Here is a 20,610-nt window from a genome sequence, read left to right on the forward strand (position 1 = left end):
ATCCCCCTTCCCAACTTGGGTCCTGATTTCAAGAGCTCACAGATGAACCTTTACCTTTTGTGCCAGGCGGCTGCAGGTTGTCTCCGGTCAAGGAGCACCAGCCCACAGGGAAGATGTCCCGGGAGTCGAAGCGGCACCAGTAGTCAAAGGCCCCTCGCCACCCGTCAAAGGTGACAAGCACCTCTGAGCCCCGCACCTCCCCAATAGTGGCTGGGCAAATGAAATGAGGGTTCTTCCTGTCCACAGCTTCTAGCTTCATTCCCATTTTGAAGAAGTTGTGGGAAGGCGATGGTGGTTCCTAGACGAGAAACAGAAATATGCAGACCTAGATGCAAAGACAAAGGCTTCTGTGTGCCAAAAGACCGCTACCAAATTTGGATGATGACTAAATGACCGGCTGCTCTATAAGATTTATAACGAAGGTTTAGTCTTTGTTTTAAATGAATTTCAAAGAGTACCAAAGTATTACTTCTTAAGTCCTAACATTTTACCATTTTTGATTCAGACTTTTTTTTTAAGAAATAAAAGGTAACAGATAAAGTTGAATCCCTTTTGTGCCCATTCCTCATACACGTTTTCATATTTTACTATATATATTCATATCCATTTGCATACTTTAAAATTTTATATAAATGGTATTATACTGTACATATTCTACAACTTTTTGGTCATTAACATTGTGTTCTTGAAATTTATCGTTGGTAAATCCAGCTCCAGTCCATTTCAAGTGCTAACAGTATTCCATTATATGTGTATATCACTATTCATTCTTTTTAAAATTTTTTAACTTAATTTTATTATGTTATGTTAATCACCATATAATACATCATTAGTTTTTAATGTGGTGATCCACGATTCATTGTATTCATTCTCTTCTGACGGACATTTAAGGTCATTTCTAATTGTTCACTGTTTCAAGAGTTTTAATGATCATTCTTGTACCTGTTCCTGTGCACACGTGTGGGAGGGTTACTTTAGGGTACATATGCAAGAGTAGGATTTCTGTGCTATAGGAGAGGTATATACATCTTATGCTTTATTAATATTGTCAAATTGCCCTCCTAAGTGGTTGCAGCATTGCACACTCTCTCCAGCACTGTGGATTTGTGATGTAGTTGCAAAGATAAAGTTCCCAAAAAGTGTTGTACCCTCTGTTCTTTCCCTGGTCTTACACTCTGAACCTGCACCAATAACACCATCCTATTAAATGGGTATCTGGTAGAAAAAATCCCCTACTTTGTCATTTTTTAGTATGGTTTTGACAGTTCTTTCTCCTTGATCTTTCACATGAATTTCATATGATCTTTCATATGAAAGCTGATTTCATTTCAATTTCAATCGATTGAAATGAAATTTCATTTCAATCAATTCATTTCAATCAGCTTTTCAAGTCCACAGAAAACCCTTATTTGGATTTTGACTGGAATCCCAGGGAATTTATAGATTAAATTAGGAAGAAATAACCTTTGTATAAATGATATTTAGCCTTCTCATCCTAAATGATATAAATGATATTTAGCCTTCTCATCCATGAACATGATAGTATTTTCCATTTATTAAGCATTCTTTAAAGTAGATTCCTTTAACATGAATTTTTAAATTTTCTCTATAAATATCTCATGCTTTTTACTAACATTTTTCTAGGTATATTACAATTTTATTGCTATCCTAAGTGCTATCTTTTAAAATTTTATTTTCAAGCCACTTGTTGCTATTAAATAGAAATGCAACTGATTATTTAAAACTGATCAGCTGATTTAATACTGGGTAGCTTATGCTGATTCATATGTCAATTTCCTTGTCTGCTTGATTTATCAATTACTGAGAGACATGTACTGAAATATCCCACAGCAATTGTAGATTTTCCAATTTGTCCAAGTTCTGTCAAATTTTGCTTTCATATTTGAGGCACTGTTTTTCAGGAGCATGTACTCTTTTATCATTAGATAGTGGCCTCTTTAGAATGTCTTTCAGCAACAAAGTCTCCTTGCCTAATGTCAGTATGGTTAGCACTGGCTTTATTTTGATGAAGATTTGCCTAATGTTATCTTTGCTTTTCCTTCCAACATTTTAGTGTCATATTTTAGCAGTGTCTCTTGTAAACAGCACGTAGATTTATTTATTTATTTATTTATTTATTTATTTATTTATTTATTTAAAGATTTTATTTATCTGACAGAGAGAGACACAGTGAGAGAGGGAACACAAGCAGGGGCAGTGGGAGAGGGAGAAGCAGGCTTCCCGCCGAGCAGGGAGCCCGATGTGGGGCTCGATCCCAGGACCCTGGCATCATGACCTGAGCCGAAGGCAGACGCTTAACGACTGAGCCACCCAGGTGCCCCAGCACGTAGGTTTAAAAACAATCTAACTGTACGTCTGAACTGATGAGTTTAAGCTCATTTTTGTGATAACTGACATATTTAAATTTATTACAGTTATCATACTGCCTACTTTCTATGTAACTTGATTTTTTCCAGGTTCCTTTTTCTCCTTTACAATCAATTGAATTTTCTTCCCTTTCCACTGTTCCACTGATTCAGATGTTAACCATTCTATTTATATAGTCTTTCAGTGGATCATCCCCTGAAGATTTGTAACTGGATAGTTGACATAATTAAATCTAAACTCATCTTTATGTACAGTCCCAAGCTACACAAGGACCTTAGACCATTTTACCTACTCCTGAGTTAGTAAGTGTTTGATAATTTAGTTCCACCTTGTTATTACACTTAGTTTACATGGTTACAGGCACTGCTTGATTAGCTTTACCCACATGTTAAGCAATCTTTCCTCACCACCACTTCTTCTATTCTTACTTTCTGGGTTCAATGATCTTCTTCCTGAAAATGTATTTTCAGTTGTTCTTTCAGCAGCTATGTTAGTACTACTTGTATAGTTTGTTTGGAAATGTCTTGATTTTACATTCATTCTGAAATAATAATATGGCTAGATATAAAATTGTAGATAGAAAACAATTTTTTCTCAGTACTTGGAAGATACTGTTCCATTATCCTTTGGTTGGTACTGCTTCTGTCTGGAAATGTGCTGCCAGCCTACCTGTAATCCTCTGGAAGGTGTTCTGGGTGATTACTTGTTCAGATCCCTCCTTTGGACTTCAGTCATATCGTGATGTTTTAAGGTATGTATTTGTCTTTATTACACAACTCTGGAAAATTCTGCTAATATCTTCTTGAATACCCTTATTCTCTCTTCTTTCTAATTAATCTTTCTGAAGTTCATATTCAGCATATATTGGACCTTCTAATATTATTCTGTCTCTTCTCTTTAATATTTTCCATCTCTTTATCTCTCTGCACTGCATTCTGGGGAATGTCCTTATACCTGTCTTTCAGTTAATTCTTTAAGTCCTAGTTTCTTATATACCTACCCATTAATTTGTTCTTTTAATCATTAAGTTTCATTTCTAGATGTTCAATTTGTTTTTTTTCAAATATTTTCAGAAATAGGGTTTTGTACTTCAATTTTTAAAGTCCTTCTTTTCATTCTTTAATCATTTTTAAACACTTAATTTATAATCTCTATCTGGTGTTTCTATTATCTGAAAGCCATTGGGTTATAGCCTTACTGTTTGTTGGGTCTACCGATGTCCCATCATGTTGGATGTGTTTTGAGAGCTTTTGAGGGCTCTGAAATTCTGAAATGAACACTCATCTTCAGGGGTGCTTCATTTTTGGGATGTCTATGACATTGGGTTGAAAGCAACCAAACCATCTGGAGAGGCTCTGGGTTTGCCTCTGCAGGCACTCAGAAATATCTCCATATAGCTCTGAAGTTCACAGACAACACAGGCACTATATCTGAACCATGGACCTGCATGGGCAAAGACCGCTTTATTGGAGAAAGTGGCTCCATTTTCACCCCTCCCTAGAACCCAGAAACTTTCCTCACCAGTGTTAACAGTCTTTCCAAGAAGGAGTAACCAGTTGAGGGACCTGATCGGGTTGTCTACGTGGCAGTCTCAGGGCCGTTTCCCTGCCCTGCACGGGCCCAAGTGCTCATCTATCCTACCGTGGCTTTTAAAAGACAAGATCCTTAGAAAGTAAGACTGGCAATGCCCCTTAAGGCATTTACAGGTGCACCATATACACTTAACACTGGTTCTCCTTCTTCATTCTGGCCTCTGGAGAGTTTTCTAACTTTCTGGTAGCTTGGCAAAGCATGTAAAAGAGTATTTGTTGGTCTTCCTCCCCCACCAGCCCACCATTTTGATATATTCTGTAGTGAAAGGGTTTTTAAGTTGCCCAGTACACTATATTCTGGGAACCATATAGTGCTCTTAGGGTTTAGACTTAACTAGCAGCACAGGCAACTCTAATTCAGTCTCCTTTACCTCATTAAAGAATTCAGCTCACAGCAGACTGACTGCTTCATGCCTTAAGAAACAAGGAAGAATGGATACAGGTTTTACATCCCTCTTCCACTACTTACGAGCCATGTGATCTTGGGCAAGTTCTTTATTCAAAAGTATTTGTTTCCTTAACTATTAAATGGAAATTGTAATTCTTGCTTCAGAAAGTTATCTGTGGATATTAAATGAGATGGTGTATATCAACTCTAAACATACTGTAGACATTCAAAAAATAGTCTCCTTCCTTTCTCTTCGTTTAGCATATGGACCTTAGGGAATTCAAAGATCTAGGATGAGAACAGCTCCTTTAGATTTATGTTATATTTTATGTGTTTTTCTGATAAATACATTTTAACTTCTTGACAACCCTGGGAGACAGAATCCCACTTACAGATGAGGACAAAAGGACACTGCTTATTATTGGCAGAGCTGGGACCCAAAACCCAGGAATCCTGACTTATGGTGAAATTTCCTCCAGAGACAGTTGCGGCTTCCTAAGATACTAAAAATCCTCCCTCTGAACTAGTTTCTGAGAAGGCATCCTCAGGCCATAAATACAAAGTAGACATCAGGGGCTTAGTAAATGAAAGAATGTAAGCATTTGACCTTAAGCAAGTGGTGATAACTGAAGGACACCATACCTTGTGGAAAATCCTGATGGGAGCCATCTCTGCTCCATTTAGTGTCTTCAAAAGGAACATGGGCCAAGAGGAGGCATTCAGCCGAAATCCTGCAGCAAACATAATGGGCAACAGATAAAAAATATGTTTCAAAAGGGAGTGGTGATATCAAGTTTTCCCTTGGGAATCCAGCTACTCCTGCCACAACCTATGCTGTGATAGTTACAGAATCACAGACTGTTAGGAAAGGACTTAAAGGTTAAATAGAAGAAATGCCTCATTAGACAGCCGAGGAAATGAGGCACGGGAGAGGGAACGTAATGTGCCCAATGTAATGTTGCAGAGTAAGCAGTGGGACAAAGTCCCCAACCAACTTTTCTGACTCTATGACAAGTATTATAAAATATATATTATAAGGTCTAAAAGCTTTCTTTGAAAAGTCCAAAATAGATGTGAGGTAGGATTAACCAATACTTAGAAATGATCTAGACAGTAGAGTGTGAAAGGGGATAGGATAATCTCTTAAGAAGAAACCAAATATGTCAACTGATACATCCAATATACAAATAAATCTTTTTGGGTTATTTCAATATAAACTAACTCACTATTTCTGTCTCACTTTCTCTTCCTTTCTCTCTCTCTCTCTCTCACACACACACACATGCTACAAAACACTTTCTGATACTCATTTTTACTTAAACAATTAAGGATCAGACAATGATGAAGATGGAAGGGATAATCTATCCTCTCCCAAAATACACATTTTCCAAAAGAGTAAAAAGAAGCCTAGAGAGATTGTCCATTAGTTATTCGGCAAGTAAAAGCAGTAAGAATGTACCATTTAATTAATAAATTGCAAAAATAAGATTGTTATCATAGTTCGGTCTTCCAAATAGAACTTCGAATGCTTCCTTCTATTTGGCTTCAACTATCCTGAGATACTCAAAACTAGTGCTTTTTAATAGTATCCCCATCAACCTCAGCTTCCCATTCCTGACAAAACAACAGACAGGCTGCATCAAAGCTGCAGAGCTGGAAGTGACAACAACTATTATTCCTGAGGACTTTACTGTGTATGTGACACCGTGCTGATCACTTTCCACAGACCATCTACTACTCCTTAAGACAACCCAGGGAGGTAAATATTATCTCCATTTTATAGATGAGAAGAGAGGTATAAAGTAAACTTAAGATTTTGAAGTGAGCAAATGAGAAGAATTGAAACTCAGGCAACTGGAACCTTCAGTCCACACTGTGGACTATGCTAAACTATCAATGTGCAGGTAAAATGAAAAAGGAAGAATCAGCTTTGGGGGTTAAGTATTAATTAATAACTATAATTAAGGGGGAGGACATGAGAAGAGAGAAGAAAATGGAAATAAGAGAGTTACCAGCCCATATGATGTAAACTTTGTGTCTCAAAGCTGGCTAGGCTAAGCTGAGCTCCCCAAGGTCAGGAGAGGTCCTGGGACAGCTCATTTATATCAGCAATGGTGACAGCAAAGTGGATGTTCCTATTACTTCACCTAAAACTGCTATTGTTTTACTTTTTTGCTTGCCTTGTCTTTTTTCCTTCTGGAAAAATTCTATGTGCTTCGGTGGGGGTGTCTACCGTATGATTGTACCAACCTGGCCATGGAACAGAATATGATGCCATTTGCAGGCATCAGACTCCCCCCACCAAGAGTGTGTATATATGTCCCAAGTTGGGGCAACTGTTTTCTGACATGATAGGCATGTTGAAGGAGAGTCTCTTTCCGAGACCATACCTAGAAGGATGTTTGTAGGTTGGCACTGTTACATGGAGAACATAACTGAGAGTAAAGCCAAGGTAGAGCAAGCGATGGGGAGCCATGAGAATGTTTAAAACCCTGTGTCCAAATACACTTAGCAGCAGGCCTTAACTTCTCGGTCATATGGAGTCAGTAATTCCTGCTTCCTCCTTTCCCCTCCTTTAACCTGGTTTGAGTTGAGTTTTTGTACTCACAGCCAAAGGAGTCTTGACTACCACTTTCCTTTGATCAGGGTAAAAATAAATAAATAAATAAGTAAATAAACAAACAAACAAATAAATAAAATAATTAAATTTCTTCAGAAATTCAGGCCTGCTCTGTGTGTGAGGAAAAAACTCTCCTGAGGTCAGTCAGGCAAGGGCTGATGCAAGTCAAACCTAGAGCAGATGTGCCGTGAATTGTCCACTACACCTCCAGGCAAGGCGAGGCAAGGCGCAACTGTTCTAGGGAAATGCTTGCTATACCTTGATAAAAGGGAGGAGTAGGAGGAATGACTGCAGGATCAGAACACTCAGATTCATGTCCTTAGTTCCCAACAAGTACCTTGCCATGTAATTACCAATTCCATTTTTTTAGGAATGGGTTACTGCGGAGCTTCTACCTCACCTGGAACTTGAAGAGCTAAAAAAACAAAAAAAAGTCCTCTCAGCTCTAGGAACACTTATAATAATATTACAATAGCTAATTCGCATTGACTGCTTATTATATATTAAATTTTTCACATGCAATTTCTCTCTGGATATCTGAAATAACACCACGAGGTATGTACTATTATTATCCTTTGTTTGCAGAAGATGAAATGGAAACTCAAGATATATATCTTGTCCAGGGTAGGAAGTGATGAAGATTGCAATATATGATGGTCTCACTCCAGACCTCATGGTACTTAACTATTCTGTTTCACTACTTCCTACCAAGTTCCTTCAAGAGTAGCAGGGCAACACGGAAATGTTACCAACCCAAGGAATTACTGAGGGACATTATTCCCCAACCCCTAAGGTGATGTGGGGCCCCCCTCCAAATTCAAATGTATCCATAATCTGTCTTGGGCAGTCAGATAGCACTTTAACATGGAAAGGGCCCTCAGAGACCATATAGTACAAAGATTTTATGTTGCGGATTACAAAACTGAAGTCGAGAGAGGCTAAGAAACTTATTTGTGGTCACATAAGTTGCTCTTGTAGAATCAGGCTGGAGCCCTAGGATTCTTCATCTGGTTCTCTTTCACTCTACTATCTACACGATGCTGCCTTCCAAAGAACACATTTATTACGCACATATGCTGTGCTAGGCTCTATGTGCTATACGCACTCTAAGTGGATTACCTCATTTAATCGTTATTACAACTCTGTGAATTAGATACGAGAAAAGAAGCACTGGTTCAGGAACCAGGCTGCCTCGATTCGATTCAAATCTAGCTCTGCCACTTACCTGATGTGTAACTTATGGCAAATTACAAAAACTCTCTCTGGCTTTAGTTTCTTTAACAATAAAGTGGGATAAAAATGGTTAACTACGTCAATGGGTTGTTCTAAGGATTAAAATAGGTTAAGACATGTGAAAGACTTAAGACGCAGCCTCGTGTATAACAAGTGTTAGATAAATGCTGGCCATTACAGATGGAAAGACTGAGCTCAGAGAAATGAAATAAAATATCCAAGGTTACTACACTAGTAAACAGCAGAGGCAGGATTTAAGCCCAATTCCTCTGTCTCCAGAACCTTCATTTCAGTCAGCACATTAATGTCTTCAAATATTTAATCACTCAGCCCTACCATACTGTTTTTACTGGTAAAAGGAGTTTGAGTCATAAATTTGTGTAAGAGGGAAGAGAAGAAGAATAAAAAGAGTAATCTGAGGATCTCCTCGAATTAAACAATGGCCTGAGGTGCTTGGGAGGAAAAGAACAGGTGGGTCAGAAATCCTAACCTCTGAAAGTGGGAGCACCTCCGTGCTCGGCCCTCGTTCTCTTCTTCTTGGCCTCCAGTCTCTTGGAAAATAGGACTGCTGATTTATATCCCCAGCTCAAACCTCTGCCCCGAGTTTCATGCTCATATTTCCAACTGCCTTGTTCTGCAAGTCTACTTGGATGCTAAGAGGTCTCAAAATGAGTACATTTCAAGCAGAACTCTGGATTTGCTGCCCACCCCAACTTGCTCCTTTCTCATTTCAGCTCACTGAATGGTACCATTTATTTAAACTCAGGTGACTCAGACCACAAGGCCTAAAAGTCACCTCTGATTCCTTCCTTTCTAGCACCCCTCAAATACAATTAGTCAGCAAGGCTTGACAGCATGTGCATCTTCAAACCATCTCTCACCATTCAAGATTTCTCACCCACCAAGGACCACCCCTGATCTAAGGCCCAGTCACACTCTGCCTAGAATATTCCAACAGCCTTCTGGCTGCACTCTCTGCCTCTATTTTTGCCCCCCTACTTGTCTGTTCTCCACATAACAGCCAGAATAATGTGTGTGTGTGTGTGTTTTAAATATAAATCAGATCACATCACTGTTACGCTTACATGCCACAACACAAAATAAATCTATGGTCTTCAGGTATGTTAACAAGGCTTACATGGTATGGAACCTGCTTACTTCTTATAACTCATCTCCTGTCACTCCTCTGCCCCCCATTCACTGATCTTTCTGTTTCTCAAACACATCAAGCTGTGTCCTTCTGCCTCAAACACCCTTCCCTTTCTCAAATCTTTGTTAGTTCTTTGCTGAAATATCATCTCCTCAGAGAGGCATTCCTAGACGATCTTACCTAAATCCTGCTCCCTTTTATTTGTCCTTAGCCCTTATCATTGTCTGGATTTTCTTTCCTTTTTCCTTGTACTGTGTATGTCTTTTCCAACTAGAATATAAACTCCATGAGAGTTTTTACTGAACAAAGGAAAAATCCCCACTTAGTAAACAGGTACCAAGAATCAATGCGTACTTTATCATGTTATTCCATTTAATACCCACACAAACCAGGTGTGGCAGAGTTTATGAATGATATGGCAGGTGAGGCAATTGAAATTCAAGGTTAAAAGTCAAGGAAGAGCAACTCATCAGTGGCCACATAACTAACTCTGTAAGTGGCTGAGCTAATATGACAAAGCCAGGTCTCGTTAATTCTAAACCCAGGCATGCTGCAAATGTTCTGTGCTTACTTAGGATTTCTTTTAAAAAATATTTATAAAGAACCAGTTATAAGGAGCTTCCAGATATTCCCAAGACAATGGGACTACTGAATAAGTTGGGATCCAGCTGTTTAAACCAACCTTGACCTGAGGAAGCTCTGGACTTAGATGCAGATCAGCCAGATCTAGGATTTAATCAAAGTTCATGCCCTCTGGTGGCGAGTAACAGAACAGCACTCACCCCAGGAACCACGTGGTTGTGGGCTCCACTCCCTACTCTGCCATTGTCCCATCTAATAATTCCAAGCTTTGTAAAGTTATTAGACTCTATGGCTGTCAAGATGATTCCCAACTCATTCTCTTCTCCCAGAGGAGCTTCACATACATGTACACCTACAAATTCATGTGCAGAAATATGCCACGAACTCACCGTACAACCCTGGACAACTTACTTCACTTTCTTTGCTTCTGTATTTGTCAGATGGTGACAGTGAACTAAAGCCGTGCTTCCAGACTGGGGTTAAGTGGACAATCGCAATTTTACCCCACGCATGAAAGAAAGGAGAAGTGAAACTGGCAGAGAGGTGCCGACCGCACTGTCTTCCCTGAGGAAGGAGTGAGTATCTGGCCTGACTATCTGGGAAGACTAGATTCCGTTTAGTTCTGATAGGACTCTATCCCCATATTGCTGGTACACTCCCATATACACTCGCAAACACAAGTTAATTCAGATTGATTTAACTGGGGGTGGGGGTTGTGACTAATCTTTAGATAGGTATGTGTGTACCTAGGTCTGGCAGGGTCCTTGCTGTAGAGAAGAGGGGTTTAGTGAATATTTTTAAGACACCATGGTTAAAGTAACTTCCAAATTTTTGGGTTGACCACCCCCAGAGGTTTTAATAGAGTTCAAGTTCTGTGATCACAAAATGAGATGTGTTATCTTTTTAAAACCCCCTTTCTATTGACAGGCCCTGGAGGCTACTTAGCAAGTAGAAAGACTGATCAGTGACAGGAATATACAAAGGGTTCCTTTCAAGTCAAGGTACCACATATACCCCAGAGCATGTGACCAAGTTTGCTGACTAGGCACTCTGTACTGGGATCCCGACACACTTGACGAGGGGCCTCACCAGAAGCCAGCTTCTGTTTTAGACCAGGGACTCTCAAACGTGGACATTGGAATCCCCTGAGGGAGAATTAAAGACTACGTTGGTCCCACCCAGAATCATAAATTCTGATTTAACTGATCTGAGGTAAGGCCTAGGCACTGAAATTTTTAAGAGGTCTCTGGGTGATTCTAACTGGCAGCCAAGTTTGAGAACTAGTGATCCAAATAGTCTTGTTTAGAAGAAATAATCACAGTCTTGAGTAGAATAGGTCAGTAAAACACGGGAGTGTGAGGAAAAGGTTGGCAGCATTGAGTTAAAAATGTCATCTGAGGATCATTCTACCTTTCCATCTTTTCCCCCGGAGGACTCTGCAAAGGAGTATGAATGTTCCCTTTGTGAACAGCATATGCACACGCGTGTGCGTGTGCGCACACACACACACACACACACACACACACACACACAAATCATACAAGATTTTACAGGAGAAGAATGCTCTTCTAGAGCAATATTTCCCATACAGACCAATTTTGTTAAGAGTCTCGGGAGAGTCATTTTACCATGCAGAATCCCAAGCCCCATTACCTAGAGATTCTGATTCAGCAACTCTGGGGAGAGGTCCAGAGGAGGCCTGGGGAACATGAACACACATACATATATATGTATAATTATATACATAATTTATTTAAACTTTTTATTTTGAAAAATCTTAAACCTAGAGAAAAGTAGCAAAAACAGTACACGAACAACTATGTACCCTTCACCTAAATTCAACAACTAGTAACATTTCACCATATTTGCTTTCCATCTATCTACACACACTTTTTCCTCTGAACTATGAGGAAGTCAGAGACACAGTGACACTTCACCCCTAAATACATCAGTACATTTGTCCTCAGAACAAGGACATTCTCTTTTAAAACCGTTAATACTGTCATACCCAAGAAATTTAATTCAAAATATCCTCAATTGTCCCCAAAATGTCCTTTATAGCTGTTTAATTTTTTAAATACAGGAGCTGATCGAGAATTACATATTGCACTTGGTTGTCATGTTCCTTTAGGACCCTTTAATCTAGAACAGTCCTGTTGCCTTTTGTTTGTTTTTCATGAAGCTGGTATTTTTGAAGAGTGTGGGCTAGCTGTTTAATAGAATATCCCACAACTTTGATTTCTTTCTGATTGCTTCCTTATGATTACATTCATACTAAACAGTTTTGACAAAAATACAAGTGATCTGAATACTCATTTCATTACTTTAAGAAGCACATAATGTCAGTTTATCTAATTATTAATGATACTAAATTTGATCACTTGTTAAGGAGTGACTGACAGATATCTTCATTATAATTTCCCTTTGCAATTAATAGGTAATCAGTGGGGAAAAACACTGAGATTATGTGAATATCCTATTCTCCGATAAGCTTTTTTACTCAATGGTTTTAGCATTCATTGATTATCCCTGCCTGAACCAACTGAAATGGTGGTTGCAAAATGGTAATTTTTGATCATTCTTTCTATATTTATTAGCTGGCATTCTGTAATTAGACCTTTCCCTGCAATTCTAAAATATTTTTGTTTTTGTACACTAGGGACCCATGATGCCAATACCATTGTTCTTTTGTTTTCATTATTTTTTCTGATATTTATATTGTTCCAATTTTGGCTGGTCAGAGCCTCTTCAAGCTGGCTCCTATGTCCTTCTGATATGTCCCCATCATTCTTTGAGAATTCTTTTCTTTCTGGCATAGTAGAATGTTCCAAATTCACCTTACATTTTCTCTTCTGCTCAGTCTTGAAATCAGCCATTTCTCCAAGAAGCCATGATTCCTTCTAGTGAAGAGTGGGATTTAGAAACCACACTGCTACTGAGGTGTCATTACTTCTAGACCTTTTCAATGAATAGAGCTTATATAATTATAGTACAAGTATATATAAAATTATATACATTTTTTTAAGTTAAGAGTTCATATAGATACCTCCCATTCAAATTCTGTATTACAGGGTTCTTCGTCTTCCCCCATCCCATATTTGTATCTTATTTACTCATTTGCTCTATCTTCAATGTATGCAAAATAGTTTCAGATAATTAAGGTAAAATCACTAAGATTAAGAAAACATCAGAATTTATTTGAAGTTCTATTTTTTTCTTTGAAATATGTCCCATTAAGGGTATACTGTGAAGGTTCTGTGTTGAAGTTATTTGAATTAGTTCTTTTTTTCAACGTTGTTATGATATCCATTTGATAAACAGTTCAGTTTGTTGCTGTTTATAATCAATTTTGGGTTATGATTTGTTTTTTTTTTTCTGGTTTCATTTTATTTTTTGAGTAAAATAGTTACATAACACAGAAGTTAAGAGAATATAAAAGAGTATTCTCAGAGAAGTCTCACTCTCATTGCTATACTTTCTACCCTACTCCCAGACACTCCCAATAGGTGACCTTTTCATTATTTTCTGGTTTAACATTCCTGTGTTTCTTCTTATAAAACTAAGTATATGAAATATGTAATTTCGTGTATAAAATGTGCATATGTGTGTATACATATTTCCCCTTCTTTCTCAAAAGTGGCATTAAGTACATTCACACTGTTGTGCAACCATCACCACCATCCATCTCCAGAACTTCTTCATCTTCCCCAAGTGAACTCTGTACCTGTTAAACAATAATTTGCCATTCCTCCCTCCCCACCAGCTCCTAGCAATCACCATTCTATTTTCTGTCTCTATGAATTTACCTAAATTAGGTATCTCGTGTAAGTGGGATCATACAGTTTGTCCTTTTGTGACTGGCTTATTTCACTTAGCATAATGTCTTCAAGATTCATCCACATTGTAGCATGGGTCAGAATCTCTTTCCTTTTTAAGGTTCAATAATACGCCATTGTATGCATATGCTACATTTTGTTTAGCCATTCTTCCATTGATAGACATCTGGGTTTCTTCCACCTTCTTGCTATTGTGAATAATGCTTCTAAACATAGGTGTACAAATACCTGCTTGAGTCTCTGCTTTTAATTGTTTTGTCTATATACCCAAAAGCAGAAATGCTAAATCATATGGTAATTCTATTTTTCACTTTTTGAAGAAGTGCCATATTGTTTTCCATAGTGGCTGCACCATTTTATATCCTCATCAATAGTGCACAAAGATTCCAATTTCTCCACATCCTCACCAATACTTCTTATTTTCTATTTGATAACAGCCACCTTAATGGGTGTGAAATAGTATCTCAGTGTGGTTTTGATTTGTATTTTCCTAATGATTAGTGATGTTGAGAATCTTTTCATGTGTTTATTGGCCATTTAGAGAAGTGTCTATTCAAGTCCTTTGCTCATTTTTAAATCTGGTTGTTTTTTATTGTTGAGTTGAAGGAATTTTTAAAAAATATTCTAGATATTAACCTCTTATCAGATACATGATTTGCAAATATTTTCTCCCATCCGATGAGTTCTCTTTTCACTGTTAATATTGTCCATTGATGAGCAAGTTTTTAACGTGATGTAGTCCAAGTTAACTATTTTTTTTTCTTTTTGTTGCCTGTGCTTTTGGTGTCATTTCCAAGAAATCATTGCCAATTCCAATGTCATGAAGCTTTTCCCCTATATTTCTCCCCAGTAGTTTTATTAAAGTTGTAGCTCCAACATTTAGGACTATCATCCAGTTGGAGTGAATTTTTTTTTATCTAGTGTGGAGGTAAGGTCCAGCTTCATTCTCTTGTATGTGCATATCCTGATGGCCCTGCACCAGTTGCTGAGAATCCACTGAACTGTCTCAGTACTGCTGTTGAAAATCAATCGAGCATAAATGTATGAGTTTATTTCTGGACTCTGAAGCCTAACCCACTGATCTATGTCTATCTTTATACCAGTACTACATGTCTTGAGTGTTGTTGCTTTGTAATAAGTTCTGAGATCAGAAAATGTGAGTCCTAGGTAGAATGCTAATTTTTGTCAAAGGTCAGATGACTTTCTTCCTTAGCTATCTTAATATGGTAAATTTCACTAATGATTTTTCTAAAGTTAAATCTTCTTTTCATTCACAGAAAAAAACCCACTACTTTGCTTTGACAAATTATTGTTATAAATATGTTGAATTCTAATTCCTAATATTTTAAGATTTTTATAGCAATATTCATACATGAAATTTTATGTATGTGTGTGTAACTTAAGGACTTAGGTATCAAAATTCTACCTGCTTCATAAAAAGAACCTGCATGTTTTCCTACTTTTCTATGATCTACAACTGAACTGTCCAGTACAGTAGCCACCAGCCACACAGGCTTTTTAACTTTGATTATAATTAAGCAAAATTAAAAATTTAGGTCTTTAGTTGCAGTAGCCACATTTCAACTGCTCCATAGCCACATGTGGCTAAGTGACTAGCACACTGGACAGCAGAGATGCAAAACATTTCCATCATCACAGAAAGTTCTTTTGGGTATTACTGACTTACAACAAGTAGAAGGAGAAAATCTGGCCTTTTAAGGTTTTGTAGGATTCCCCTGTTAAATAACCTGCACATAGTGCTTTGCTGTAGGTGCAATTTTTTTTGAAAACTTTTATATGTTTTCTATGTACCTGTTTAAATATTATAATGCTATTGGGGTCAATTTTGACAAATAGTATTTTACTATTTCACCTCACTTTTCTATTTTATTTACATAGTTATTTCCTCCCTTTGTCATCTCTACATTTGAGTATCTGTGCTTATTCCTTTTTTTTCTTTCATAGACGAACTAGTGATTTGTGTATTTTTTCCCCAAAAGACCAGTATTGTGATTTATTGCTTTTTTATTTTCTACCTCAGTAACTTCTGTTTTATCTTTTTCTTCTTCCTTTTTATTTTCTTTGTATTGTGACTCCTTTTCTAGTCTTTGCAATTGGGAATTTACATCCTTAATTTTTATCTTTCAGTTTTATTGATGTCAAGTGATTAAAGCTATCAGTTTTCTTCCAACCACTGCTTCAATTAATCTCAAAATTCTGATATATGTTTATTATCATTACTTTTTAGGAATTCTGCAATTTTGGTTTATATTTCCCTCTCCAAACAAGAGCAGAGTTTTAGATTTCAATGTAGAAGGGCATTTAGCAGGGTATAAAGTTTGATATGTATACACATATATGATCTACCTTATGCACTGAAGTCTTTTTTTTTGTTTTTTGGTACCAAATTATTTGAAGGAGTGGTACAAATGAAAGAAGTTAAGTAGATGTTTTGGTACAACTTATAGAAAAGAAAGTCTTTAGGGCGCCTGGGTGGCTCAGATGGTTAAGCGTCTGCCTTCAGCTCAGGTCATGATCCCAGGGTCCTGGGATCGAGTCCCACATCAGGCTCCCTGCTCCTTGGGAGCCTGCTTCTCCCTCTGCTTCTCTCTCTCTCTCTCTCTGTCTCTCATGAATAAATAAATAAAATCTTTAAAAAAAAAAAGAAAAGAAAGTCTTTAATACCTTTACTTTTTGTCCTCTTCGCCTGCCTTGAGAGTTGTGTTAAACTTATTAGTGTGTTTGTCTCTATCTCCCTGCACCTACCATAATTTGTTTTGTGAAGACAGATGCTTTGTAATTTCGTTCTGAAATGTTTTTAACTATTACATTTTCATTATGAATTGTGTCACCATTAAACATTTTAAAATAAAGTGGCTTCTTTGTCTTGTTTGATAAATCTTGGTGTGAATTCTATCTTGTCTAATACCAGAACTGCAATCTCTGCTATTATATTGTTTGACTTTCCTTGTATATCCTTGATCATCCTTTCATTTTTAGTCTTTCTCATTCACTTGATTTTAGGTATGTCTCCTGTATACAGTATAAAGCTGGGTTTGACTTTGAGCACCATTCTGAAAATTTTTTTCTTTCAATAGGTGAGTTAAAACCATTTACATTTATTAATGTAAATTACACATTTGGTCTCAACTCTCTCACGTTATGTTTTATTTACTGTGCTTTCCATATTTAGTTTATCTCTTTCTCTGTATGGTCTGTTCCTTGATCTTTTTGTTCCTTTGTTATTTAGGACATTTTGGAATTTTGTTTTAGTGGTTACCTTTATACTAACATATTCTCTAATGTCCTTAATTTACCTTTTCCTCATTTAGGCTTCTACTATTGGTTTATCAGTTTCAGGTGATATCCTTTGATCCCAACTAAGGATATTACAGGAGGAAGGGGGTTTGCTTCCTGGTTCCAATGTGTTTGCGTGGCAGGCACCTGCAGCACCCCCACCTTCTGCATTGTCCATATCCTGTGGTGCATGACAGCCAGCAGCATCAGTAGCCAGCGTTGCCGCCACCCTCCCCCATCTAGGTGGTTTTGTAGCACTCAAGAGAGACAGCTCTCCATGAACAGCTTTCCTTAGAGGTACCCTTGAAGGCAAATTTCTAGCAAGTTCCACTGCTGTGGCAGACCACAGTGACTTCTCTCATCCAGTGAGCCAAAGCTGTGCCCGCTCCAACAACATCTCTGCCCTGAGGATGGGGGCAGAGAGGAGGTCCTTCCTTGGGTTGTCCATCTCAGCTCCAGTCTAGTGGCTTCTCCTTATGTCTGCCCTTATATTCTTTAGAGTTCTCTTTCCTTTTGACTAGCCAATCCCTCAATCCCTCAATCTTGTGTTACAGTTAACAACTGTATTACACTTTCTGTGTTCAAATTACTGTGTGGGTTCTCTCTCTTCACTGGATCCAGACTGATACCGTACTATTCTACTCTTGTCTCCACCTTTGTTTTTGTCTTAGCTTGATCATTCCTTGTTTGGGTGAAGGTCTTTCTGTAACTGTTTCCTCAGGTAGTGCCTGGGGTTATAGTATTTCCTGAGTTCTTGCATGCTGAACACTGTTTCAGTATAATCTCAATACCTGAGAAATAGCTTGTATAGATATAAAACCCTCTGTTCTTATTTTCTTTCTTTGTACTTTTTATAGAGACGTATGATCCAAACTTCACTTTCTTTCCCTTGTAAATATCTTGGCCTTTTTCCTGGAGGCTTAGAGAGATTTTTCTTTATTCTTAGAGGGTAAGAGTTTTACTAGAATACATCTTGGAGTAACCAAGATGAATCAATTTTTCCAGGAAAAAGGTAGGCCTTTTCAATATGTAGGTTCAGGTCTTCTTTAATTTTTGGAAAACTTTCTTACATTACAATTTTAAGTATTAATTGTTTCATTATTTTGTTCATCTTCTTCAGAGACTTCAATTATACATCCAATTATACAATCTTTATGGACTATGTTCTATATCTAACAGTTCCTTTCTGATACTTTTTAACCTTTCCTAATATTTATTTTTATTCTCTTGGATGTCTCTAGTTCTCTTCTCAATGTCCCTTATATTTTCAGTTAAACCTAGTATGCATTGGGCACCCTAGAATTGAGTCTGCAACTGAGATTATTTTGTTTTTCTTCAATTTTTTTCTTGAGTTTGGACAATTCTATTTTCACATCTTCCTGTCTATTGTGCATTTCTAGTCTGACTTTTAAAATTTATGATTCATGGGATTTTTTTCATTATCTGTCAATACTTATTTAATTCAAGTTGGGTTGTTGTGCAATAGTTTTCTTCTGGTTAGTAACTGATTTTGGCAGAATTTTCAGTAGTTAAAATGGTTTTATTCTCATCTTTGGTTTTTCGTCATATAGAAGCTTTTTATACATACTGACTGCTGTTTTGTAATCATTTCAAATATATTTTCCTGGACCAGCAAAAACTGGAGGTTCTATTTTGGCAGGAATCTTGGGTTATGAAGTTTCTGTTGACCTAGTGAAAGACAGTTTCTTCAGTAGATGAGCCTGTTGGAATGGGATGGGAAGACTGGTGTGTCTTTTGACTGATTCTCTTCTGTTTCTGTATAATTCTGAATTACAACCCCCGACTTCCTTCTTTTCCTTCAACATATGTCCCCCAAAGGTAGTTATCTTCTCAAGAGTGCTATCTCTAGTCTCTCACACTTTCAATCCACTCTCTTCCTTTGGATTTCCCAGTAGCCAATGTTCTAATCAAGTAGGTCTTAGCTCTGTTCTTAGTATTTCCCACTCTAAACTGAACTATCTTTTCCTGGAGGTAATTTTGATTGTGTTAGGCTCCCACTGCCCTCCCCTTTCTAAATGCAATTTCTACCTACATAAAACTATTCATTCTGGTATGGGTCAGGTACTAGCTCTAATGATTTCAGATCTTTATATCTGAACACACAGACAACATGTAATTGAAATCTGTGGTATTCCTGACTCCTAGTTACATTTAAACATGAATTATGGGTGGCTTGGTTTGGTTTCCTTTTTGATCTGTACGTTTCTAGAGAATTTACTGGAAGACTGTGATTTAAATCATCACTATTATCCTTGGGAGCTTATATAGTTGACCCCTGAACGATGCAGGGGTTAGGGGTACCGACCCCCACTCACCCCATGCACTCAAAAATCATGTGTAACTTTTGATTCCCCCAAAACTTAACTACTAATAGCCTACTGTTGACCTGAAGCCTTAATGATAATGTAAAGAGCTGATTAACACATATTTTGTATGTTGTATGTATTATATAGAGTATTCTTATAATAAAATAGGCTACAGAAAAGAAAATGTTATTAAGAAAATAAGGAAGGGAAAATACATTTATAGTAGTGTACTGTATTTATCGAAATAAATCTGTGTATAATGGAGCTGTGCAGTTCAAACCTGTGTTGTTCAAGGGTCAATTGTATTTTTTAATAGCCTATCAAGATGTTTCTAAATAGTGATTCATTAAGCAGGTTGAGAATTATACAGTACTATGCAGCTATAAAAAGGAATAAGAAATATCTCCATACTACTAAGAAATCAACTTGAGGAAATTTCATTAAATGGAAAAAAGCAAGGTTAAGACAAATATGTATAGTATGCTGCATTTATGTAAGAAAGTGGGAAATACATATGTATGAATGTACACACAGACACAGAAACACACACACACACACACACACACACACACACACACACACAAATATATTTGTATTTTTAAAAAATGCAGTACAGGGGCGCCTGCGTGGCTCAGTCATTAACCATCTGCCTTCGGCTCAGGTCATGATCGGTCCTGGGATCGAGCCCCGCATTGGGCTCCCTGCTCCCAGGGAAGCCTGCTTCTCCCTCTCCCAGTCCCCCTGCTTGTGTTCCCTCTCTCGCTGTGTCTCTCTCTGTCAAATAAATAAATAAAATCTTTAAAAAAAAAAAAAGAACCACTTTAAAAAAAATGAAGTACAAACTATAAAATTAAAAGAAAGTGGTGGCCTATGGTAGAAGAAAGGAATGAGGTGAAGGGGATTTCTCTGAATGTACTTTGTTTTATAGATTTGACTTTAAGAATGATATATGTCACATATATATTTATAAAGGAACATTTCTAAAAAGTAAACTCTAAAAATAAAAAAAAAAATAGAGGGGTGCCTGGGTGGCTCAGGTGGTTCAGCATCTGACCCCTGATTTTGGCTCAGGTTGTGATCTCAGGGTCCTGGGATTGAGCCCCATGCCGGGCTCCGTGCTCAGGAGGGAGTCTGCTTGAGGATTCTCTCCCTCTCCCTCTGCCCCTCCCCCATTCATATGCACGCACGTGCTCTCTA

The 20,610-nt window shown here is 37.6% G+C and overlaps 1 protein-coding gene across 1 annotated transcript in view; it reads right to left on the reverse strand.

Annotated features, from left to right (window-relative positions):
• The window catches only part of SCMH1 (Scm polycomb group protein homolog 1), a 183,645-nt gene that overhangs the window by 78,114 nt on the left and 84,921 nt on the right, over positions 1-20,610 (reverse strand). Inside the window, 2 exon segments of the mRNA XM_035727089.1 lie at positions 55-298; positions 5,011-5,099. Of these exon segments, the coding sequence (XP_035582982.1) occupies positions 55-298; positions 5,011-5,099 (333 nt within the window).

This window comes from Zalophus californianus, chromosome 4, assembly GCF_009762305.2.
Source record: "Zalophus californianus isolate mZalCal1 chromosome 4, mZalCal1.pri.v2, whole genome shotgun sequence".
Taxonomy (NCBI): Eukaryota; Metazoa; Chordata; class Mammalia; order Carnivora; family Otariidae; genus Zalophus; species Zalophus californianus.